The 22,574-nt window shown below is 41.9% G+C and overlaps 1 protein-coding gene across 1 annotated transcript in view; it reads left to right on the top strand.

The window, feature by feature from the left end:
• Positions 1-22,574, top strand: part of SCML4 (Scm polycomb group protein like 4) — a 61,421-nt gene that overhangs the window by 29,908 nt on the left and 8,939 nt on the right. Inside the window, exon 5 of the mRNA XM_053973886.1 lies at positions 18,319-18,585. Coding sequence (XP_053829861.1) covers positions 18,319-18,585 — 267 coding nt within the window. The remainder of the gene's footprint in view (positions 1-18,318; positions 18,586-22,574) is intronic.

Genomic DNA, 22,574 nt, shown 5'->3' on the forward strand with positions numbered 1-22,574 from the left:
TTCCTTCCTTCCTTCCTTCCTTCCTTCCTTCCTTCCTTCCTTCCTTCCTTCCTTCCTTCCTTCCTTCCTTCCTTCCTTCCTTCCTTCCTTCCTTCCTTCCTTCCTTCTCTTCGTTTTTCATTCTTTTTCGTTCTTTCTTTCTCTTGTTTTTCTGTCTTTCTTTTTCGTTCTTCCTTTCTTTCTTTCCATCGTTCTTTCTTACTCGTTCCTTCCTTCTTTCTTTCTTTCCGTCGTTCTTTTTTTTCGTTCCTTCCTTCTTTCTTTCCGTAGTTCTTTCTTACTCGTTCCTTCGTTCTTTCTTTCTTTCCGTCGTTCTTTTTTTTTCGTTCCTTCGTTCTTTCTTTCTCTCCGTCGTTCTTTTTTTTGTTCCTTCGTTCTTTCTTTCTCTCCGTCGTTCTTTCTTACTCGTTCCTTCGTTCTTTCTTTCTCTCCGTCGTTCTTTTTTTTTTCGTTCCTTCTTTCTTTCTCTCCGTCGTTCTTTTTTTTCGTTCCTTCGTTCTTTCTTTCTCTCCGTCGTTCTTTTTTTTTCGTTCCATCGTTCTTTCTTTCCGTCGTTCTTTTTTTTTCGTTCCTTCCTTCTTTCTTTCCGTCGTTCTTTCTTACTCGTTCCTTCGTTCTTTCTTTCTCTCCGTCGTTCTTTTTTTTTCGTTCCTTCGTTCTTTCTTTCTTTCCGTCGTTCTTTCTTACTCGTTCCTTCGTTCTTTCTTTCTCTCCGTCGTTCTTTTTTTTTCGTTCCTTCCTTCTTTCTTTCTCTCCGTCGTTCTTTTTTCTTCGTTCTTTCCTTCTTTCTTTCTCTCCGTCGTTCTTTCTTACTCGTTCCTTCCTTCGTTCTTTCTCTCCGTCGTTCTTTTTTTTTCGTTCCTTCGTTCTTTCTCTCCGTCGTTCTTTTTTTTTCGTTCCTTCGTTCTTTCTTTCTTTCCGTCGTTCTTTCTTACTCGTTCCTTCGTTCTTTCTTTCTCTCCGTCGTTCTTATTTTTTCGTTCCTTCCTTCTTTCTTTCTCTCCGTCGTTCTTTTTTCTTCGTTCCTTCCTTCTTTCTTTCTCTCCGTCGTTCTTTCTTACTCGTTCCTTCCTTCTTTCTTTCTCTCCGTCGTTCTTTTTTTTTCGTTCCTTCGTTCTTTCTTTCTCTCCGTCGTTCTTTTTTTTTCGTTCCTTCGTTCTTTCTTTCTTTTCATCGTTCTTTCTTACTCGTTCCTTCGTTCTTTCTTTCTCTCCGTCGTTCTTTTTTTTTCGTTCCTTCGTTCTTTCTTTCCGTCGTTCTTTCTTACTCGTTCCTTCCTTCTTTCTTTCTCTCCGTCGTTCTTTTTTTTTGTTCCTTCGTTCTTTCTTTCTTTCCGTCGTTCTTTTTTTTTCGTTCCTTCGTTCTTTCTTTCTCTCCGTCATTGTTTTTTACTCGTTCCTTCGTTCTTTCTTTCTCTCCGTCGTTCTTTTTTTTTTCGTTCCTTCGTTCTTTCTTTCTTTCCGTCGTTCTTTTTTTTTCGTTCCTTCGTTCTTTCTTTCTTTCCGTCGTTCTTTTTACTCGTTCCTTCGTTCTTTCTTTCTCTCCGTCGTTCTTTTTTTTTCGTTCCTTCCTTCTTTCTTTCCGTCGTTCTTTCTTACTCGTTCCTTCGTTCTTTCTTTCTCTCCGTCGTTCTTTTTTTTTGTTCCTTCCTTCTTTCTTTCTCTCAGTCGTTCTTTTTTTTTCGTTCCTTCGTTCTTTCTTTCTTTCCGTCGTTCTTTCTTACTCGTTCCTTCGTTCTTTCTTTCTCTCCGTCATTCTTTTTTTGTCGTTCCTTCGTTCTTTCTTTCTCTCCGTCGTTGTTTTTTACTCGTTCCTTCGTTCTTTCTTTCTCTCCGTCGTTCTTTTTTTTCGTTCCTTCCTTCTTTCTTTCTTTCCGTCGTTCTTTCTTACTCGTTCCTTCCTTCTTTCTTTCTCTCCGTCGTTCTTTTTTTTTGTTCCTTCCTTCTTTCTTTCTTTCCGTCGTTCTTTCTTACTCGTTCCTTCGTTCTTTCTTTCTCTCCGTCGTTCTTTTTTTGTCGTTCCTTCGTTCTTTCTTTCTCTCCGTCGTTGTTTTTTACTCGTTCCTTCGTTCTTTCTTTCTCTCCGTCGTTCTTTTTTTTTCGTTCCTTCCTTCTTTCTTTCTTTCCGTCGTTCTTTCTTACTCGTTCCTTCCTTCTTTCTTTCTCTCCGTCGTTCTTTTTTTTTGTTCCTTCCTTCTTTCTTTCTGTCCGTCGTTCTTTTTTTTTCGTTCCTTCGTTCTTTCTTTCTCTCCGTCGTTGTTTTTTACTCGTTCCTTCGTTCTTTCTTTCTCTCCGTCGTTCTTTTTTTGTCGTTCCTTCGTTCTTTCTTTCTCTCCGTCGTTGTTTTTTACTCGTTCCTTCGTTCTTTCTTTCTTTCCGTCGTTCTTTTTTTTTCGTTCCTTCCTTCTTTCTTTCCGTCGTTCTTTCTTACTCGTTCCTTCATTCTTTCTTTCTCTCCGTCGTTCTTTTTTTTTCGTTCCTTCGTTCTTTCTTTCTTTCCGTCGTTCTTTCTTACTCGTTCCTTCGTTCTTTCTTTCTCTCCGTCGTTCTTTTTTTGTCGTTCCTTCGTTCTTTCTTTCTCTCCGTCGTTGTTTTTTACTCGTTCCTTCGTTCTTTCTTTCTCTCCGTCGTTCTTTTTTTTTCGTTCCTTCCTTCTTTCTTTCTTTCCGTCGTTCTTTCTTACTCGTTCCTTCCTTCTTTCTTTCTCTCCGTCCTTCTTTTTTTTTGTTCCTTCCTTCTTTCTTTCTGTCCGTCGTTCTTTTTTTTTCGTTCCTTCGTTCTTTCTTTCTCTCCGTCGTTGTTTTTTACTCGTTCCTTCGTTCTTTCTTTCTCTCCGTCGTTCTTTTTTTGTCGTTCCTTCGTTCTTTCTTTCTCTCCGTCGTTGTTTTTTACTCGTTCCTTCGTTCTTTCTTTCTCTCCGTCGTTCTTTTTTTTTCGTTCCTTCCTTCTTTCTTTCCGTCGTTCTTTCTTACTCGTTCCTTCATTCTTTCTTTCTCTCCGTCGTTCTTTTTTTTTCGTTCCTTCGTTCTTTCTTTCTCTCCTTCGTTCTTTTTTTTTCGTTCCTTCGTTCTTTCTTTCTTTCCGTCGTTCTTTCTTACTCGTTCCTTCCTTCTTTCTTTCTCTCCGTCGTTCTTTCTTACTCGTTCCTTCGTTCTTTCTTTCTCTCCGTCGTTCTTTTTTTTTCGTTCCTTCGTTATTTCTTTCTCTCCGTCGTTCTTTCTTACTCGTTCCTTCGTTCTTTCTTTCTTTCCGTCGTTCTTTTTTTTTCGTTCCTTCCTTCTTTCTTTCTCTCCGTCGTTCTTTCTTACTCGTTCCTTCCTTCTTTCTTTCTTTCCGTCGTTCTTTTTTTTCGTTCCTTCGTTCTTTCTTTCTCTCCGTCGTTCTTTCTTACTCGTTCCTTCGTTCTTTCTTTCTCTCCGTCGTTCTTTTTTTTCGTTCCTTCGTTCTTTCTTTCTCTCCGTCGTTCTTTCTTACTCGTTCCTTCCTTCTTTCTTTCTCTCCGTCGTTCTTTCTTACTCGTTCCTTCCTTCTTTCTTTCTTTCCGTCGTTCTTTTTTTTTCGTTCCTTCGTTCTTTCTTTCTCTCCGTCGTTCTTTCTTACTCGTTCCTTCCTTCTTTCTTTCTTTCCGTCGTTCTTTTTTTTTCGTTCCTTCGTTCTTTCTTTCTCTCCGTCGTTGTTTTTTACTCGTTCCTTCGTTCTTTCTTTCTCTCCGTCGTTCTTTTTTACTCGTTCCTTCGTTCTTTCTTTCTTTCCGTCGTTCTTTTTTTTTCGTTCCTTCGTTCTTTCTTTCTCTCCGTCGTTCTTTCTTACTCGTTCCTTCGTTCTTTCTTTCCGTCGTTCTTTCTTACTCGTTCCTTCGTTCTTTCTTTCTCTCCGTCGTTCTTTTTTTTTCGTTCCTTCGTTCTTTCTTTCTTTCCGTCGTTCTTTCTTACTCGTTCCTTCGTTCTTTCTTTCTCTCCGTCGTTCTTTTTTTTCGTTCCTTCGTTCTTTCTTTCCGTCGTTCTTTTTTTTTCGTTCCTTCGTTCTTTCTTTCTCTCCGTCGTTCTTTTTTTTTCGTTCCTTCGTTCTTTCTCTCCTTCGTTCTTTCTTACTCGTTCCTTCGTTCTTTCTTTCTCTCCGTCGTTCTTTTTTTTTCGTTCCTTCGTTCTTTCTCTCCGTCGTGCTTTTGTTTTCGTTCCTTCGTTCTTTCTTTCTCTCCGTCGTTCTTTTTTTTTCGTTCCTTCGTTCTTTCTCTCCGTCGTTCTTTCTTACTCGTTCCTTCGTTCTTTCTTTCTCTCCGTCGTTCTTTTTTTTTCGTTCCTTCGTTCTTTCTCTCCGTCGTGCTTTTGTTTTCGTTCCTTCGTTCTTTCTTTCTCTCCGTCGTTCTTTTTTTTTCGTTCCTTCGTTCTTTCTTTCTTTCCGTCGTTCTTTTTTACTCGCTCCTTCGTTCTTTCTTTCTTTCCGTCGTTCTTTTTTTTTGTTCCTTCGTTCTTTCTTTCTTTCCGTCGTTCTTTCTTACTCGTTCCTTCCTTCTTTCTTTCTCTCCGTCGTTCTTTTTTTTTCGTTCCTTCCTTCTTTCTTTCCGTCGTTCTTTCTTACTCGTTCCTTCCTTCTTTCTTTCTCTCCGTCGTTCTTTTTTTTCGTTCCTTCGTTCTTTCTTTCTCTCCTTCGTTCTTTTTTTTTCGTTCCTTCGTTCTTTCTTTCTTTCCGTCGTTCTTTCTTACTCGTTCCTTCCTTCTTTCTTTCTCTCCGTCGTTCTTTCTTACTCGTTCCTTCGTTCTTTCTTTCTCTCCGTCGTTCTTTTTTTTTCGTTCCTTCGTTATTTCTTTCTCTCCGTCCTTCTTTCTTACTCGTTCCTTCGTTCTATCTTTCTCTCCGTCGTTCTTTTTTTTTCGTTCCTTCGTTCTTTCTTTCTCTCCGTCGTTCTTTCTTACTCGTTCCTTCCTTCTTTCTTTCTTTCCGTCGTTCTTTTTTTTTCGTTCCTTCGTTCTTTCTTTCTCTCCGTCGTTCTTTCTTACTCGTTCCTTCCTTCTTTCTTTCTTTCCGTCGTTCTTTTTTTTCGTTCCTTCGTTCTTTCTTTCTCTCCGTCGTTCTTTCTTACTCGTTCCTTCGTTCTTTCTTTCTTTCCGTCGTTCTTTTTTTTCCTTCCTTCGTTCTTTCTTTCTCTCCGTCGTTCTTTCTTACTCGTTCCTTCGTTCTTTCTTTCCGTCGTTCTTTCTTACTCGTTCCTTCGTTCTTTCTTTCTCTCCGTCGTTCTTTTTTTTTCGTTCCTTCGTTCTTTCTTTCTTTCCGTCGTTCTTTCTTACTCGTTTCTTCGTTCTTTCTTTCTCTCCGTCGTTCTTTTTTTTCGTTCCTTCGTTCTTTCTTTCCGTCGTTCTTTTTTTTTCGTTCCTTCGTTCTTTCTTTCTCTCCGTCGTTCTTTTTTTTTGTTCCTTCGTTCTTTCTCTCCGTCGTTCTTTCTTACTCGTTCCTTCGTTCTTTCTTTCTCTCCGTCGTTCTTTTTTTTTCGTTCCTTCGTTCTTTCTCTCCGTCGTGCTTTTGTTTTCGTTCCTTCGTTCTTTCTTTCTCTCCGTCGTTCTTTTTTTTTCGTTCCTTCGTTCTTTCTTTCTTTCCGTCGTTCTTTTTTACTCGCTCCTTCGTTCTTTCTTTCTTTCCGTCGTTCTTTTTTTTTGTTCCTTCGTTCTTTCTTTCTTTCCGTCGTTCTTTCTTACTCGTTCCTTCGTTCTTTCTTTCTCTCCGTCGTTCTTTTTTTTTCGTTCCTTCCTTCTTTCTTTCCGTCGTTCTTTCTTACTCGTTCCTTCCTTCTTTCTTTCTCTCCGTCGTTCTTTTTTTTTTCGTTCCTTCGTTCTTTCTTTCTTTCCGTCGTTCTTTCTTACTCGTTCCTTCATTCTTTCTTTCCTTCCATCGTTCTTTCGTTTTCGTTCTTTCGTTCTTTCTTTCCGTCGTTCTTTCTTTTTCGTTCTTTCGTTCTTTCTTTCCTTCGTTCTTTCTTTTTCGTCCTTCCTTCCTTCCTTCCTTCCTTCCTTCCTTCCTTCCTTCCTTCCTTCCTTCCTTCCTTCCTTCCTTCCTTCCTTCCTTCCTTCCTTCCTTCCTTCCTTCCTTCCTTCCTTCCTTCCTTCCTTCCTTCCTTCCTTCCTTCCTTCCTTCCTTCCTTCCTTCCTTCCTTCCTTCCTTCCTTCCTTCCTTCCTTCCTTCCTTCCTTCCTTCCTTCCTTCCTTCCTTCCTTCCTTCCTTCCTTCCTTCCTTCCTTCCTTCCTTTTTCTTTCGTTTTCGTTCTTTCTTTCTCTTTTTTCTTTCTTTCTTTTTCATTCGTTCTTTCTTTCGTTCCTTCTTTTTCTTTCCTTCTCTCTCTTTCTTTCTCCTTCCTTCCTTCCTTCCTTCCTTCCTTCCTTCCTTCCTTCCTTCCTTCCTTCCTTCCTTCCTTCCTTCCTTCCTTCCTTCCTTCCTTCCTTCCTTCCTTCCTTCCTTCCTTCCTTCCTTCCTTCCTTCCTTCCTTCCTTCCTTCCTTCCTTCCTTCCTTCCTTCCTTCCTTCCTTCCTTCCTTCCTTCCTTCCTTCCTTCCTTCCTTCCTTCCCTCCTTCCCTCCTTCCCTCCTTCCCTCCTTCCCTCCTTCCCTCTTTCCTTCCCTCCTTCCTTCCCTCCTTCCTTCCCTCCTTCCCTCCTTCCCTCCTTTCTTTTCTTTCTTTTTCGTTCTTTCTTTCTCTTTTTTCTTTCTTTCTTCTTCATCCATTCTTTCTTTCGTTCTTTCTCTTTCTTTCCTTCTTTCTCTTGCTCCTTCCTTCCTTCCTTCCTTCCTTCCTTCCTTCCTTCCTTCCTTCCTTCCTTCCTTCCTTCCTTCCTTCCTTCCTTCCTTCCTTCCTTCCTTCCTTCCTTCCTTCCTTCCTTCCTTCCTTCCTTCCTTCCTTCCTTCCTTCCTTCCTTCCTTCCTTCCTTCCTTCCTTCCTTCCGAACTGCCTTCCTTCCTTCCTTCCGAACTGCCTTCCTTCCTTCCGAACTGCCTTCCTTCCTTCCGAACTGCCTTCCTTCCGAACTGCCTTCCTTCCTTCCGAACTGCCTTCCTTCCCTCCTTCCCTCCTTCCCTCCTTCCCTCCTTCCCTCCTTCCTTCCTTCCTTCCTTCCTTCCTGCCTTCCTGCCTTCCTGCCTTCCTGCCTTCCTGCCTGCCTTCCTGCCTGCCTTCCTGCCTGCCTTCCTGCCTGCCTTCCTTCCTGCCTGCCTGCCTGCCTTCCTGCCTTCCTTCCTGCCTTCCTGCCTTCCTGCCTGCCTTCCTGCCTGCCTTCCTGCCTTCCTGCCTTCCTGCCTTCCCTGCCTTCCTGCCTTCCTTCCTGCCTTCCTTCCTGCCTTCCTGCCTTCCTTCCTTCCTGCCTGCCTTCCTGCCTGCCTTCCTGCCTGCCTTCCTGCCTGCCTTCCTGCCTTTCTTCCTGCCTGCCTTCCTGCCTTCCTGCCTTCCTTCCTGCCTTCCTTCCTTCCTGCCTTCCTTCCTTCCTGCCTTCCTGCCTGCCTTCCTGCCTTCCTGCCTGCCTTCCTGTCTTCCTGCCTGCCTTCCTTCCTGCCTGCCTGCCTGCCTGCCTGCCTCCCTCCCTCCCTCCCTCCCTGGTGCTAAGGTCCTGTTTGCAGCTGGAGCAGCATCCCAAGGACTGGCTTCCTGAAATGAGGTGTCCAGGGTGGTAACTCTGTGGCAGAGCTGAAGGAGAGGCACCTGGAGCTGGAGCTGCATGTTGCAGCCCAGAGCAGGGACAGGAACGGTTTAGGATGGTCCAAAGGAAGTAAAGGCAGGGGGTTGGAAGAAAAGAGAGTCAGCCAGTGCTCCTGTGGAGGGGTTTCATGAGCGTGGTAGCAGAGGCTTTAGCATTCACACCCTTTCAGGCTAGATTGGAAGAAACTAATAAAATGTACACTAAGGAGCAAATCCTGGCAGGAAGAAAAATAAGAGATGGATGGAAGAGAGAAAATTCAGCTGTGATGCATTTTGCCTGGACTCTATAGAATTGGCAGAATTGAATAAATTGAACTTTCTGACCTTTAAGTTGTGAGATTATTGTTTGCTAATTCACAAATGAAGACCCTCTTTTCCTTTAAGTTTATGAAATTGTATCTCTTTGTGGATGCTAAGCAATGAAGCTGTAAGCAGACATGTCTTCAGCAGCCAGCCCCAGGGAGATCCTCCTTCCCACATTCTGCTGAGCTGTTTTCCCTTCACTGACTTGAGGGACTGCAAGGAAGCTCATCCCTTTTGAAAAGCTACCCCTGGTGGGGCAGGCACTCTGCTCTCAGCAGTGACTAAGGAAAAGCCCAAAGGCCTTTTTGTCCTTCAGCCCAAGATGTGCTCAGTGCTGTGGCACAGACACCCACAGTGCTGGATATTGCCTGGACTGCAGCCATGGAGGTTAGAAAAGAGAGCCAAGCTATGAGACAGAATTTAAGGATGCTTTATTTCTCCATATCAAAGGGTATGCATAAGGAAAGTGGATTAAATGATGGGCATAAATGCATGAAGCATGATGGATGAGATCATATCCAGTACAGAAGAAATACCCCTGGGTATATGCATTTAATTCAAGCTTTACAAGCAGTCATGTGGAGGAAGTACGGACACTTTCAGAGCCCTAGTCAGGTAAATTATGTGATTGTTACTCTGTTTTAGCTCCAGGTTTAGCTTTAACTTTGTTTTAGCTGGTTAAGACCTTTCCCTAGAGCTATATGATTCCTTTAAGAGATATCTGAAGTAGTCCAGGCTTTTATTTTAAATAGCTTAAGTTAAAGTTGAAACAGGAATTTTCAACTAAACTTTTAAAATATTGATCCAAATACCTGTGATCCAATATACCAGTATTTCAAGCAGTCAGATGAGCAGGCCACAAGCCAGAACTGGTGATGGGAAACCTATGCAAGTGCTGCAAGCATAAATCAATATGACTCACCTGGTTTTTCAAAGATGTGAGTGTGAAAAAAGGTGAACCTCAAGATCCACTTGCACTTATTAAGTAAAACAAGAAAGGTTTTGGAAGAAAGGGGAACTTCTGCTCGTGAATCTGGATGAGAAAGCCCTTGCTTCTGGGGCTGCCTGGTATGTGGTGCCTATGGCAATGCCTGGGCTTGCACCTCCATGGCAGGAAGCAGAGACAGCTGAGAGTGGGGAAAGGGAATCTGGTATTTAGGCTGTTTCAATATGACAGGTTTCAAACAAGATTCAGAATTTTATTCCCAGGGCATTACTGATTTTTGCTTGGGTGTTCTTCAGTTTTTCAGCTCAGTTTTTCACATTCCTCATGTTGCTCTCTTTTTTAGCCTTTTATCGTCATCCCTCCCTTATCTGTCTTTATCTACCTTCTGTTTCTTTCTATCCTTTCCCAGTTCACTACAAAACAAATGGAAACCCATGCACAGTGGCATTTCCATGGAAATGAAACATCCACTGTTTTTCCTTGAAAAGTCTTGGCCACTGTTTAATCAACAGCACTCCCCAGCTCCTTAGGATTTATTTGTTTGCAGTAATTATACAGAGAACATCAAAATGCCTTTTGGAAAGTAGTAATACGCAGCATCTGCCTAAAGAACATTAATCTGTTGGCAAAATGAGTGCAAAGCAGGGGATTAAAGCAATTAAGAGAGTACCAGAAGCAAATTGTTGGTGGTAACATGTAGTTTGGTCTTTGTGCTGGCCATGGACAGCAGTGAGCAAGGCAAGGAGTTGCACCACCAGCAGCTGGGCAAGAGAAGTACATCCTCTGACTGAAAATAAGCTGCAACTGGTGGCTTGGGGAAGGGAATCAGGTACTTTATGGTGAGTTTCTTCATGGAAGAGAAAAGGTTACAGAAGTGACTTAAACAAAAAGGTGGCAGTGGCTGGATGGTCTTCATCAGAGAAGCCAGATTTAAGGAAAATGCAGTGAGGCTGGGGATGAGTCCTAGGATGGGGTCCCAGGGTAAGCCCAGATCCCCAGCAGCATGGCACTGTGCAGCACAGTGATGTGGGGGGAAACTGCTCTGTAGGATCATGGAAAGAGGAGGGGATAAAAAGGCTCAACAAAGGGGAATTGGTGAGTTCCTAGCTGCCGGGATTGAGGTCAGCCAGAGATGGCAGAAGCAGAAGCAGAGAAGACAGGAAAAGAAAGGTTTTGTGAAGGGGAACTAAGACTTCAGGGCTCATATATGTTGTACTTATATGGTAGAAGAAATATCAGAAAGTTCAGCAGAGCAGCAGCACTGGGCAGGGAGAAATGAAGCAAAGACTTTATAAAAGATCTTATACTTGCATACAAACACGTGCACAGGCTCATGCTTTATATGTACTATTCTACCTAATTTCTGGATGAGATTATTATAATTATTAATGAGCAAACACAGCTTATTTTGCAGTCACTGCATTTTGCTGTAGACATCTCACTTCTTGTATCTCAAATTATTTGTTTTCAAACAATAAAAAAAATACTGCTAAATATTTTAAGCCAGTACTAAGCAATTTTATATATTTTAAATATTTTAAATTTATATATTTTAAATAATTAAGGGACATTAATCATGGTGGCAGCAAAACAGAAATGCACTAAGTATTTGCAGAGAATCCCAGTATATAATACCTTGAAATTTTCAAATAACACAGTAATTTTCATCTAGTCTATTCTGTATACAGCTTTTTTGTGACTTCTATCAATGCTGATTTATAGGGATACAGAGTGCATTATAAACTACCTTGACAGAAAAACCCCTCTAGCTCCTGCTAGAAGCTGGAAACAGAAAAGATCGATCGCAGCCTCTCCCATCTCCCTCTGCCATCGCAGAACCATTGCTGTGCTAAGACACAAAACTATACAACCCTGATAAATCTTCTTTTCATGATGTACACTTTGGTATAACATAAAGGCAAGGGAGAAGGGAAGAGAGAGGAGGAGCAGGTCTGAAATCAGGTGGAAGAGACCAAAGGAAGACTTTTACTACAGCCTAGATCCCTGTGTCATTGAAATCCCTTTGCCTTCACTCCTGCGTGTGCCTAAACAATTTGCCTGTGCTGTAACATAGGACTAAAACCTCTCTATTGTAACAAAATACATTTACTCAATCCTCCCCAAGCACTTTGAAAATGGAAAAAATTCCTCAATGGGTTATTTATTCACATGAGCATCTTTTTTTATTAAAGCTAATATATTTGTCAGCAGCTAGCATTTGAATTTACTCTACCTTTTTATTCAGTTTGGACAATAAAACCCCGTTGATCTGTTCCCAGCTGGTCTCGTTCCCTAGTTCTACTGCATTAAGCACAATGTGGCTGTTGTCTGGGTTGCAAACACTCAAGGGAAATTGTTTAAATAATGAAAAAAAAAATTGCTTATGCTGAAGACCTAATCAGGACAACATTGGATTTTGGAAAATTCTCTAAAAAAATTTAGATTCTTGATGTTAACTGACTGGCAGCTTCTCCTTGGGGGGCTCAGCATTTCAGTTACTGCAAAATATTTTTTAGCAGCTAGGACACAGCTAGATGATACATGGTGCAGTAAAGCCTCAGACTAAACCCTGGAGAATTCATTTCAGGTTTTATCTCCATAGTGTGACCATAGTTTCAGTGTTCATAATATCTGCATTCACAAGTGAATTACGCATATTTACATTTTCCTGTTCTGACTGACTATTAAGCCTCCCTTTTTTCCCCTGTGGATGTAACTGTGTGTTCCTATAACCCATGCAAATGTTCTCCCATAGACTAAAAACCACAGGCGTGACAGCCCTGGCCCGCTGTTGGCGGATGCCCTGGGCTGCCTGCTCTCTCACTGCCTCTCTGCAGCAGCCTCAGGGATGCTGAGACTCCCTGGGGAAGTATCTCCATGCCACTCTGCCTTGGTAGGCAGCGAGCATCTTGACTCTGCTGCCACAAACCAGATGTCACTCCCCGTACTGTCTTCCTTGTCCAGCCAAACCCTGGCAAAACCTGGGCTGCTGTGGAAAAGGCCTGGTCCTTGCCCAGCTGTGTAGGGGGCAGATGCATGCACCAGAGAGTGGTGCTGACATGGTACAGAAACATCTGCTAAGGGGTGACATCATATTTTCATTGTGCTGCATGTCTGGATGGGCAATGGAGCTAAAAGGGATAGGCTGGTGCTGTAATCCCAGAGTAAATCACAGCAGCCAGAGCTGGAAAGTCTTAATCTATCACAGGAGACTCTTATCTTTAGATAGATGCATGCAGGCTCAAACTGCAGGGAAGATAAGGGCTGTGGTACATTCCTGACTGGACTGAAATATGTGATGCTGTTTGGAAAGAACAGAAAAAAATCTTTTAAAACCTTTCAAGAGTTTATATTTAAAACAGAAGAGAGCAGTTCAGAGCTAAGGCATATCTTTCACAATCTTAAATACTGTTTATACCTTTCTGCTCTCTCCCTCTCTGGCTTTCGCTAGATTGAGCTGATGGTTAAACTCATCTGAAGGATTTCCTCCTGCATTTCAGCATTTGCTTTTTGTGTTTCCCCACTTCTATTTTTCCTTTCATGAAGGCTGAGATGCAGGGTTTCTAAGCTGCTGCTTAAAACTGTCCCCTCCCCCACTCCTCCCTCACCCCTCCCACCTCCCTGATAGGGCAAATGCCATCCTTGTGTTGGGAGCAGGAGCCAGGCTCAGGAACTATAAAATACAGGCAAAGATAAAACCATACAAAGAAGGAGCCTCTCGACAGGATTTTGACACTGTAGCTGGCTCCTCTCAAAATGACTGGGAGATGAAAAAAGGCTGTCCCTGGCTGGGAGAAAGGAGAGGTCTGAGGAAGCTATGATATCATGCTGCTTAAAATATGGAGTTCACATCTGGTCAACCCATTATAGACAATATATGGTAGCACTTTAAAAGGTACAGGGAAGGGTCAGGGGGCAAAGCCCATCACTAAATGATATGACGAATGGGAGATGACACAAAAAAAGGAATATTGGGGGCAGAGAAAAGAAAGATAGAAATAAATCTGTATTGACTGTGAGGAAAAGAAGTTAATGGGGAATTCAATTAAAGCAAATACAAATGATTGAGCCTTGCAGGTGGTAAAGTAAAAGGTTATGAAATGACATTAAAGTGTTGTCCTAGAAGGAAGGGCAATTGTACCGGGAAGCTACTGGTATGTAAAAGAGGACCTCCCTGGCTTGGGGATCAGTGTCCAGCATGCTCAGAGCAGGGTGTGTGGGTTTCCAGCAGTGGCCCAGGCAGCCTTCTCCCAGATGCAGCCACATCATGGCTGTGCAGGATATGGCTGTTTACTAGGAAAAGGGACTCTGGTCCCACTTCACTGCCCTGACCTTGGGCTCTGCTGTCCAAGAAGCAATCTGGGGATGAACCCAGAAAAAGGCATGGGAGTGTCAGGAAAGGGAAATCTGGATCAATGAAAGTGTGAGATGGGTGGAAGGGGAACAGCCTGGGGAGAAAATGTCTATGAAAATCATATGTGTGGGAGGAGGGAAAATAGAAAAGAGAGATAGGGAAATAACTGGCAAAATGGGAAAAGGGTAGGAAAAGTAGGTGCGGGAAAGTAGTGTTAGAACAAAGTCAAGATAGTGGCAAAATGGCAGAAGAGATGTAGGAAGAGGTGACAGGGAAGAACAAAGGTAGAAGCATGTGGGGGTATAAGGGAATGGAGCCTTAGAAAGGTAAAGGGAGAGAAAAATATACCATGAGCAGTGATGTGGGAGCAGCAGCAGGTGAGGAAAGCGGTGCAAGATATGTTTGGCCTGGGAGCAGAGAAGGCAGAATAGAGTGTCTCTGGAGTGTACAAGGAGATTTTGCCTGTAGGAGAGATTCTAACAAACTAAGTTTGGGGTTTTTTTAAGATGTAGAAGAAAAAGTAGGAGATTAGATCTGCTCAGGAAAAGGTCAGCTAGGGATCATCTTTCCTGTGTATATACTATTCTTCATTTCCTGCTTGACTTGAAATTGATTTTCATTTGCTTTCCTAATGTACAATGAGAGTAAATTCTTTTGTTTTTCTGGAGTGTCTCTATTCCCAGATGTTACCAAAGGCCCAGTGTTTGTGTTCTGCATTCACACATGCAGCATGCGTCCACGTGGCAGTCTGCAGTGGCAAATGAGTACTGCTGGGGCAAAGAACTCAACATTTTACACATGTGAGAGACAAAACAAGTGTTTTTCTTCATCCTAATGGAGAACTGTCATCCAGAGGTGACAGATAACCTGACCAAGGTCACTCCAGGGGTTTGCAGCAGAGGTGGGATGTTAACTGCAGATTCTCAGGCTCTTTTAACTCTCAGCTGACCAATCTTCAGGATTTTGGCTAGGAATCTTACCAACTGCTACTTTTAAGAAGCTCAACTGAAGAAATGCACATTTTTTAATTGGGAAGGCAACTGATGCTTTTTTCGCTCCTTTGTTGCATTTTAAGGTGTGCTGGATGTAACAGCCTTGGGCTTTTCAATCCAGCTGATTGTGGACCATTCATGGAAAGGAAAACTGCCAAAATGGCTTAAGCATCTCAGGGTGGTGAGCAGTTGTGACGGAGACTACTGTGCTCAGAGCAAAAGCTCGAAACAGCCTTCTCATAAATCCTGCTTTAAAGCATTGTGTATTAGTTTCTCACTAATATGTGGAACTGACTACCTACAAAATAAAATATGAAAGTGAGTCAGAATACAGAAGGGCTAAGCTACAGATTTATGAACTGTTGCATTTTCAACCCCAATAGAGGCTTATATTTTCTTCTATTGTCTCAAAAATGGTGTTTTTTTCCTAATTGGCCAAAGTGGGATTAGAAGCTGTGATGGCTATACACTTTACAAAGCCTTCTGGGAACTTACAAAATGCATATTTTTTAATGGACTTTTTTTTTTTTTTTTTTTTAATTCATCAGTGGAACCTTAAGTCATGCAGCTTCTCTGTGGTGCAATCTAACAGAGAGCTGGAAAAATAGGAACACAAAAGCTTCCACAGGGTTTCTTAGTTTTTGGGCAGTGGGTCACTTGAGACGATCCCTGCTCCCCTTGGTCCAATGAAGATATTACTATGACTTTTCAAATTCTCAGAGCACCTCCCACAGGGGGATGTTTCATACGTAAAGAATGGAGGCTCCAGCTTGTTCCATGGCCATAGGCATCATTACTCCCATTTTGGAGCCCAAAGCAGAGATCTGGACTAAATTGCTCTAGATCAAGAAAAGAGTCTTAAGCAAAGTTAGGAACACATCTGACAGAGATTGGCTCCTTGTTGTAGTCTCGTACACAATTCATGGGTGTCTTTCCACATGGAGATTATATCTGTACATGTTTTATTTCACACAGACTGTTGAGACAGTCTGACATCCATCAAAAAAATCCCTGGTGTCTGCTCAAAAATTTTGGAGTAATTTACATCCATGGCAATAAAAGCTATATGCTGTTTATTTAGCAGGGCTCTTTTAATGTGCTGTTTGTTGTTTTGATAGTCTATGTCTTCTTCATATTGTAATCATATTAAAAGAGCATTCTTTTCCTGGAATAAAGAGGTAATGATTCACAAGAGGCATAATTATTCCATGCAGTGCAGGCAGGATGCTGCAGAAAGAGCCATCTTCTTTATGCATAAGAGGCTTTTATTGCAAGTGTTCTACACAGTAATTAAATTCCTTTGAATAAGGAGGCTTGATTGGATTTTCTTTGGTTTATTGGGAGGAGTTTGAAAAGCAAGGTATTTAGCTCAATCGCTATACAATTTTGGCATCTGTTGGAGGTTAGGGGGAAAGGTGCACAGTGTCTGATTCCCATTTCTCTTATGTGAACATTATCTGAACTCCCTTGAATTCAATTGGATTACACCCTATCTGTATTTGTATGAGAATCAAGCTCAGAAATTCCTGGCAGAAAGCAGCAGGACACCTGAATGCATGCTGTAAGAATCCAAATCATCTAAGGGAAAAAAACTTTGCTAAAGGAAAGTTACTTGCAGTTGCAAAGACAAATGCCCAAAAGCGAGAAAATTTCACATTTGCAGCTTTCCTTCAGGTTTGATGGTTGCCTTATGGCGAGTCCAGCCTTGGCCCTGAATGGGACAAAATTTTAAAAGAAGCAATAAAATAGAACAATGTAACAAAAATCTGTGCTGTGGCCTGACACACAAGCCAAGATGATGGCATGGCACAACTCCTGAGTGTGGGAGTCCAGGACACCCCTCTGGCTGCCCTGGCTCTCTCGAGACCCTGTCAGGGGGCTCGGAGACCTTGGCATGAAGTCAAAAACACCTATGGCTTTGATTTTAGGCCGTGGAAAAAACTGCCAACTTTGTATGAGGAATTACAAGCCACAAGGGTTTGAGTAGTGTAGTAGTTGAATTAACACAGGGTGAAAAAGTAGAATTTTGGGGCTTTTTAGAATGGGGTTCAAGGGGACAGGATGGAGGGATTTGGGTATGTCCTGATCTTCTTCTTTCTTGTCCTCCATGTCTTGGTGTGATGATGACACTTTTCTATTGGTTTAAGATAGAGACACACTTCTAACATAAATGATAAATATTGGCACATTACTGTAAATATAGTACACGCTGGTTTTGGTATAAAATGTAAACACTGCCCAAGAGGGCAGACAGAATACCATGGCCGACTTGCTAGACAGAGCTCAGCAGGTCAGAGAAAGAATGTTATAGATAAAAGAAAATAAACAACCTTGAAAAGCCAACCCTACATATCCAGACTTATTCTTTGGCTGTGTGGGCTGGGAAAAAAGGACTTTTTCCCAGCCCACACAGCCAAAGAATAAGTCTCGGAGTCACCTCGACACCCAGACCCTGAGACTTGAGTATTTGAGTTGTCAAGATAAGTCATGTTCATTTAACATCAACTACTGTACACAGCTGCCAAGTAATTAATGTTGTTTGGTTTTTTCCTAAGGAAAAGAGTGAAAATGTAAATTAAAAGGAATACTCTGTTATATAGAGCCTCAACATCTTTTAGCAATGGAGTTTGTGTCTTAGTGAATAAATTACAACATAAATTCTTCTTCTTACTCAATAAGGCTGCATAACACATCAGGAGGAGAGTGTTGCTCAGGCCAGGAAGCTGATGTGTGACACCATGGGGGAAATTTCACCCTACTCAGATGTCTCTGGAGGAAAGTGGCCTTTTCAACAGCTCAGAAAAATGTCATGAGGCAATGGAAGGCACTTCTCTAATCTAGGGGCTCCCTGCCTGCCAGGTGTCAACACCCAGTGGGAGTGGAATCTCTAAAGTGCAGGTTGCCAGCAGGGTTCTGTGAAGGTTGGGATCTCATAGAGGTTTCCAAAGGCTCTGCTTGTACCCCAGTAGTGATACTGGGGCTGGGTGACAGGAGGGCTGGTTTTGTAGGGAGTATAGCAGTGGGAAAAAGGAGGAGGAATACCTGTGGCCATCTTTTGTGAAGACAAAAGAAAGGCAAATAGGAAAGACATGGATATGAGGAACTGGAGGAGGAAGACAGTGACAGAGGCATGGAAGTGTCAGTGACAAATCTGAGCCTAAGTCTGAGGGAAAATGGCAAAAAATGCCTACATGCTGCAGAACCTGGAGCTAGACCTGCCTCATGCCTGTGTGTTAGACAAGCATAGGGGAGTGTAAGTCTCCAAAACAGGTCTTGAAGTGCAAAATTTGGTTTATTTCCAGGAATCTGAAAAGCAAGGTATTTAGCTCCTACATAGTGTGAAAATTTCCATGGAGAGGACAGGAATCATCATAGCAATGGTTTGCAGTTGTCTGTGATGTTGGCACATTTGAACCTGAGTCAGGTCCAAGTGACTCAAACATAACTGTCCATGAAAAACCTTGGGTGTGCTCATCAGTCATCAAGCCTGTATCCTTGCAGGATACCGGGCCTGATGGATGTCTGCAGCTGAGGATGCTTCTGATTAATTTTGGTAATTGCAGCCAGAATGCTTTGGTTTATTACCTTCACTCCTTCCTACAGGCTGTCAGGCATTTTGAGCCTAACAAACTGCCTGTCCTGTTGTCCTCCTCTGCCTCCTTCCTTTCAGTCCTCTAGTCTCAGTGTATTTCAGGAGCGCCATGTGTCCAATTGGACCTGGGCTAAGTGACCCAGGATTTTACAGAAAATAATACTGTAAGCTGACACAGATAACTCATATCAAGCCATGGTTTCCCTCTTGTGACTCTACTGACTTCGAATGGTTGTGTTTCCTTTCACTGTTTATTAATTCTCAGCAAGGATCTCTCCTGGGGCCAGCTGTCTGTACAGAAAGTTGATAACGAAGTTACACTTTGTCACAAGTTGATAACGGAGTTACGCTTTGTCACAAAAAAATGGGAATTTTGGCTAAAAAAAAATTTTTTTCAAGGGTTGATTAAAAAATTTCTGTTTTACTGATGTTTGTTTTGTGTCTGGTCTTCCTGAGCAGAGACAGTTATACCTGAGGACTACCTGGCTGATGCTCCAAACAGGAAGCAGTACAGTGCGGATCCTGCCGATGCTGCCTTGGGCTCCATGGGCTCCATGTACACCGTGCGTCAGAGTCCTGCAGATGGACACCCTGCTGGAGGCTCCTCTTCCTCCTGTAGCCATCGTCCTGCCCAGATGTCTTCAGGGGGGTCCTCATCTACTGGCCTGCGGCATCAGGCCTCCAGCCCAACAAGGAATGGGGCGTATCTTGAAGGAAACAGAAGTGGTAATGTAACATCTTCCATTTAGTAATGCGTGCTGCTATGCTGGTGCTGTGCTGGAGTCTTAACTCATTCCCAAATTCACAAGAAAACTAGTAAGGTGGTTCTGGAATCCATCCAGACTTCTCCTACTTCCATTTAGAAGGGGAAATAATAACCTACAGAAGGGGAAACCTATAGAAGGGGAAAAAATAACCTAAACACAAAATCAGTCTGTTCACCATTAAGTAAAAAAGTGAAGGTTTTCTAATGCTGTTGTTATGTAAACACGTGTATTACGTATAATTGTGTGGCAATCACCCCTGCTATTATCAGCTCAGATGTATAGACATTAATATATAAAGCATTCCTCCCAAAGATTTATACTGCCCACAGGAAGGTACCTGTTATTTGTGTGACACCAGCTGTGTACAAGATGTGATGCAAAGCAAACCCAAATATTAGTGCCTACCTCAAAGCATTTTAGCCAAAGGTTTTGCTTCCTAGCTCTGTGCCCATCCTGCCCCTTTAATTACATACCAAGCCAGCTTTTGCTTGAAAAAGACTCCTCAACAAAACATATGCTTTTAAAAATCATTCAGCTCATTGCTTAAGGCTCTTTTATTCTTCAGGAAGCAAAGTCACAAGAAGTTTATCAGCAAATTCAAGAAATGCCATGGAAACCACTGCATTCAATGATTCTTCTTCCTTTTCTTTGTATTTTTGTTCAGTTACCATTTGCTGGGGCAGTTGCTCTACTCATCCACTACAGTTCCTAGTGGCCATGATTTTTTTTCCTCTAGAAATTACCCAAGTTCATCAGACGGGTTAGCTAATTCACTGAACTTCAGTTAACTTTGTTTGCATTTTCCAAATTTTCAGTCAACAGGTCTTTATCAGTAGTGATGCCAACAGTGTCTTCACCCCTTACTAATTATTCAAACTTCATGTATGCATTTTTCATTCTGATGAAAGGAGTTCTAACAAAGGAGTTGAATGTCTCAGCCATTTTAAAGTCATTAATTTTTCCCTTCCTCATTTATTAATGGAATCTACTGCCACTCTAGTACTATTTTTTTTTAATCTTGATATATTTGCAGAAAATTACTGGTTCCCCTAGTCCCTTTGTCTACCATTATCTCATTACACTGTCTTTTTGCCCTTGCATTTCCCTTGGAAACTTCAATTGATTCTGCATATTCTGGCTTGGAAGCCATTCCAGAGCCTCTTTCTAGTATCCTTTGCTTAATCTTTACTTAATTCTTTCACATTCCTCACCTCCCCAACATCTGTATTACTTCTTGTTCCTGAAATTTCACTATTTAATATTTTAGAACATTAATCTTCCAAAAGATGTATTACAAAATTTTATCCGCGTATTTATTTGTTTATCTAAGTTTGCCTTCTTAGAGATTCAATACCCACCCAAAGCTATCACTGACTTTGCTATTATTTTTACACACTTGCTTTCCTGGTTTAGCCCTGTGTTAGGCTATTATAGAGACCACCGATAAGTGTTTGGTTCTCATAATTATCTCATTCTTTACTTACAGAGTCAACTTTACTCAAAGTAAAGTGGATAATGCAGACATGCACTGCAAACAGCTTGTAAAAGTTTGTTACTAGGAACTAGTGGCCCTAGTTACAAAGAAAATGAAATGAAAAGCCATTTTCTTTCAGATCTTGTTCAGTACCTCTCAGACTGGCATAATCAAGTACTGGAAGGACAAGAGGCTCACTGTACAGAGGATTCATTTACCCCTCTCCCACCAATTCCTTAGAGCATCCTAGCAGAACTGGGACCCTTTCAACCAAGCTTTATAGTTGGCAGCTGTGAGGAGCCAAGATTTAACAATCGTGATACTTACTTGCCTTAAAAATCTTGATCATTCTTCTTGGGATCAGTCATTGTCTCTTTGTAGCACACATGAAGAGCCAGGGCAGTTCAGAGCAAAGGTCTGTCTAGCCACACATCTTGTCTCCAGCAGGAAACAGCACCATGCCCCAAGGAAAGGGGTAAATGCAGAGATGGTGTTCAAATTTTGTGACACAAAGATTTCCACAACCAGAGGTGGTAGATTCATGCACAGTAACCCTTCACAGATTTTTTTTTTTCCTCTGGATCACTTGGTGGCTGACTGAATACTTTGTGAATTTTCAGAATACACAGAACTTCTGTGCATAAGAATGTGTTATGTGGAGAAAACCCTGGGTATCAGGGGACAGAAACTATGTTCAAGGGATTGAAGCTTAAAATCAGAGCTTCTTAAGCTTAAGCTGCATTGCTCTCCCTTTTTGTTTTAGACTTTGAATGTCACTGTTTCTCAGTCTTGGCCAATGTTTTGTGAAACGTCCACGTAGTGCCGAGCAGGAAGCTAAGCTTCAGGAGAAACCTCCATCTCTCTTTTCATGACTTCCCACAAAATCCACAGTCTTTACAAAATGGAAGGCTGAAATAAGGCTCATGTTTTTTTCCAGAACTGAATCAACAAAAAAGTCATTGAGTGGTCGTGCAATAGGCTTTACAGATTCCTTTACTCCTCTGGCTTAAAACCATTAAAAGCACTTTGAGGAGCAAAGAGGGAGAGATTGCTTTTGAACCAGGCATCCATGACATGACCACCTCTAAAGCAGTCACAAGTGACTTGAAACTGCTATATATACTACCTGGGATTAACAGAACTCATCTCAAAACAGCTCAGTAGTTTTTATGTGACAATCATTTGACACTTGCATAGCCTAGTTCCTCTGAGGTCTCTGGGTCATTTGGCCAGCTCAACAGTAAAGGCTTTCTAAAACAGAAATATATGCAGTGACCATCATTAAAATGGTTTTGGATTCACTTATATTGTTGGACTTTTCCTAATTTTTAGGCATTTATTAGTCCTGGTATCACCCATTGTAGATTATGGTCTACCACAGAGGCACATGCAAACCCATACAGGGTTTGCTGCCAAGGTCCCTAACAATCTGTGCATGTGTTTTTCTTCTTTCTAGGCATAATTTATATGTTGCTGAATCATAAGTAAGCAAAGATGAGTAAGTGGAGCATGTCGGTCTCTGTTCTTATCCTCTTCAGTTTGTATACTTAAGAGGCAGAGACAGGCTCATTAAAAAGAGGAAGAATTTATCTCTGAAACCTCAAACCATTCCTGTTTATTTATGGATAGTTTTGAAAAATAGCTTGCCTCATTTATCACGGTGGGCAAATATCATGGAAAAAGCCATAATCATAAAACATATCTCAGTGCATAGCAGAACATGTCTTTCAAGCGGAATGGATGAGATTAAACCTCAAAGCTCTCATTAATGCAATCGGAAGCTTGATGCCTAATTCTCCTTGATTACACTAAAAAATTCTGAAAAAAAAGATGTAAAAAAACCCCTCATTTCAGAAAGCCAGTTGGGGCTGCAAACAGATAAACATGCACTTTCCTGTCATCATTTGCCAAATTGAAGCTTTTAAATTAGGGAAGGAATAGTCAAGGACATCATAAACCTTTCCAAGCCTGCTTACATAACAGACAAAACCTTTATCCCAAGTATGAAGAATTGTGTGTTCAACCACAATATAATAACCTTAACCTTGCCCTGTAGCTTGTTATTTTTATGGAGATTTTATTATCCAGTATTAGCAGTTAATTATTATCACCTGAGGGTCTTTGTTAAAGGGGTAGTCCTGCTTATTAGTGCATGTATTTTCTGAAAACATTTGGGGGCACGGGAGTAGAAATTTCTCTTTTTCCAGAATAATGCTGCAAGCAGCTCGCTGGGGGGCAGATCCAGCGCCGCCCCAAGGCAAAGGAGCTGCTGATGACATTGTGAGCCTCAGCACTGCCTCAGCAAATACAGCCTGCCTGCTAATTTTTGGGGACATTTCAGTCTGAAAGTTTTGAGCTGCCTTTTTGTCTCCCCTACAAAGGAGAGGCAAAGCAAGAAAAGCCCGGATAAATATTTAATGTCCGCGGCCACGTCTCATGCAGCCGGATGCTGGGCTGCTCCTGCAGCAGGAGCA

This window comes from Vidua macroura, chromosome 3 (genome assembly GCF_024509145.1).
Source record: "Vidua macroura isolate BioBank_ID:100142 chromosome 3, ASM2450914v1, whole genome shotgun sequence".
In the NCBI taxonomy this organism is placed as follows: domain Eukaryota; kingdom Metazoa; phylum Chordata; class Aves; order Passeriformes; family Viduidae; genus Vidua; species Vidua macroura.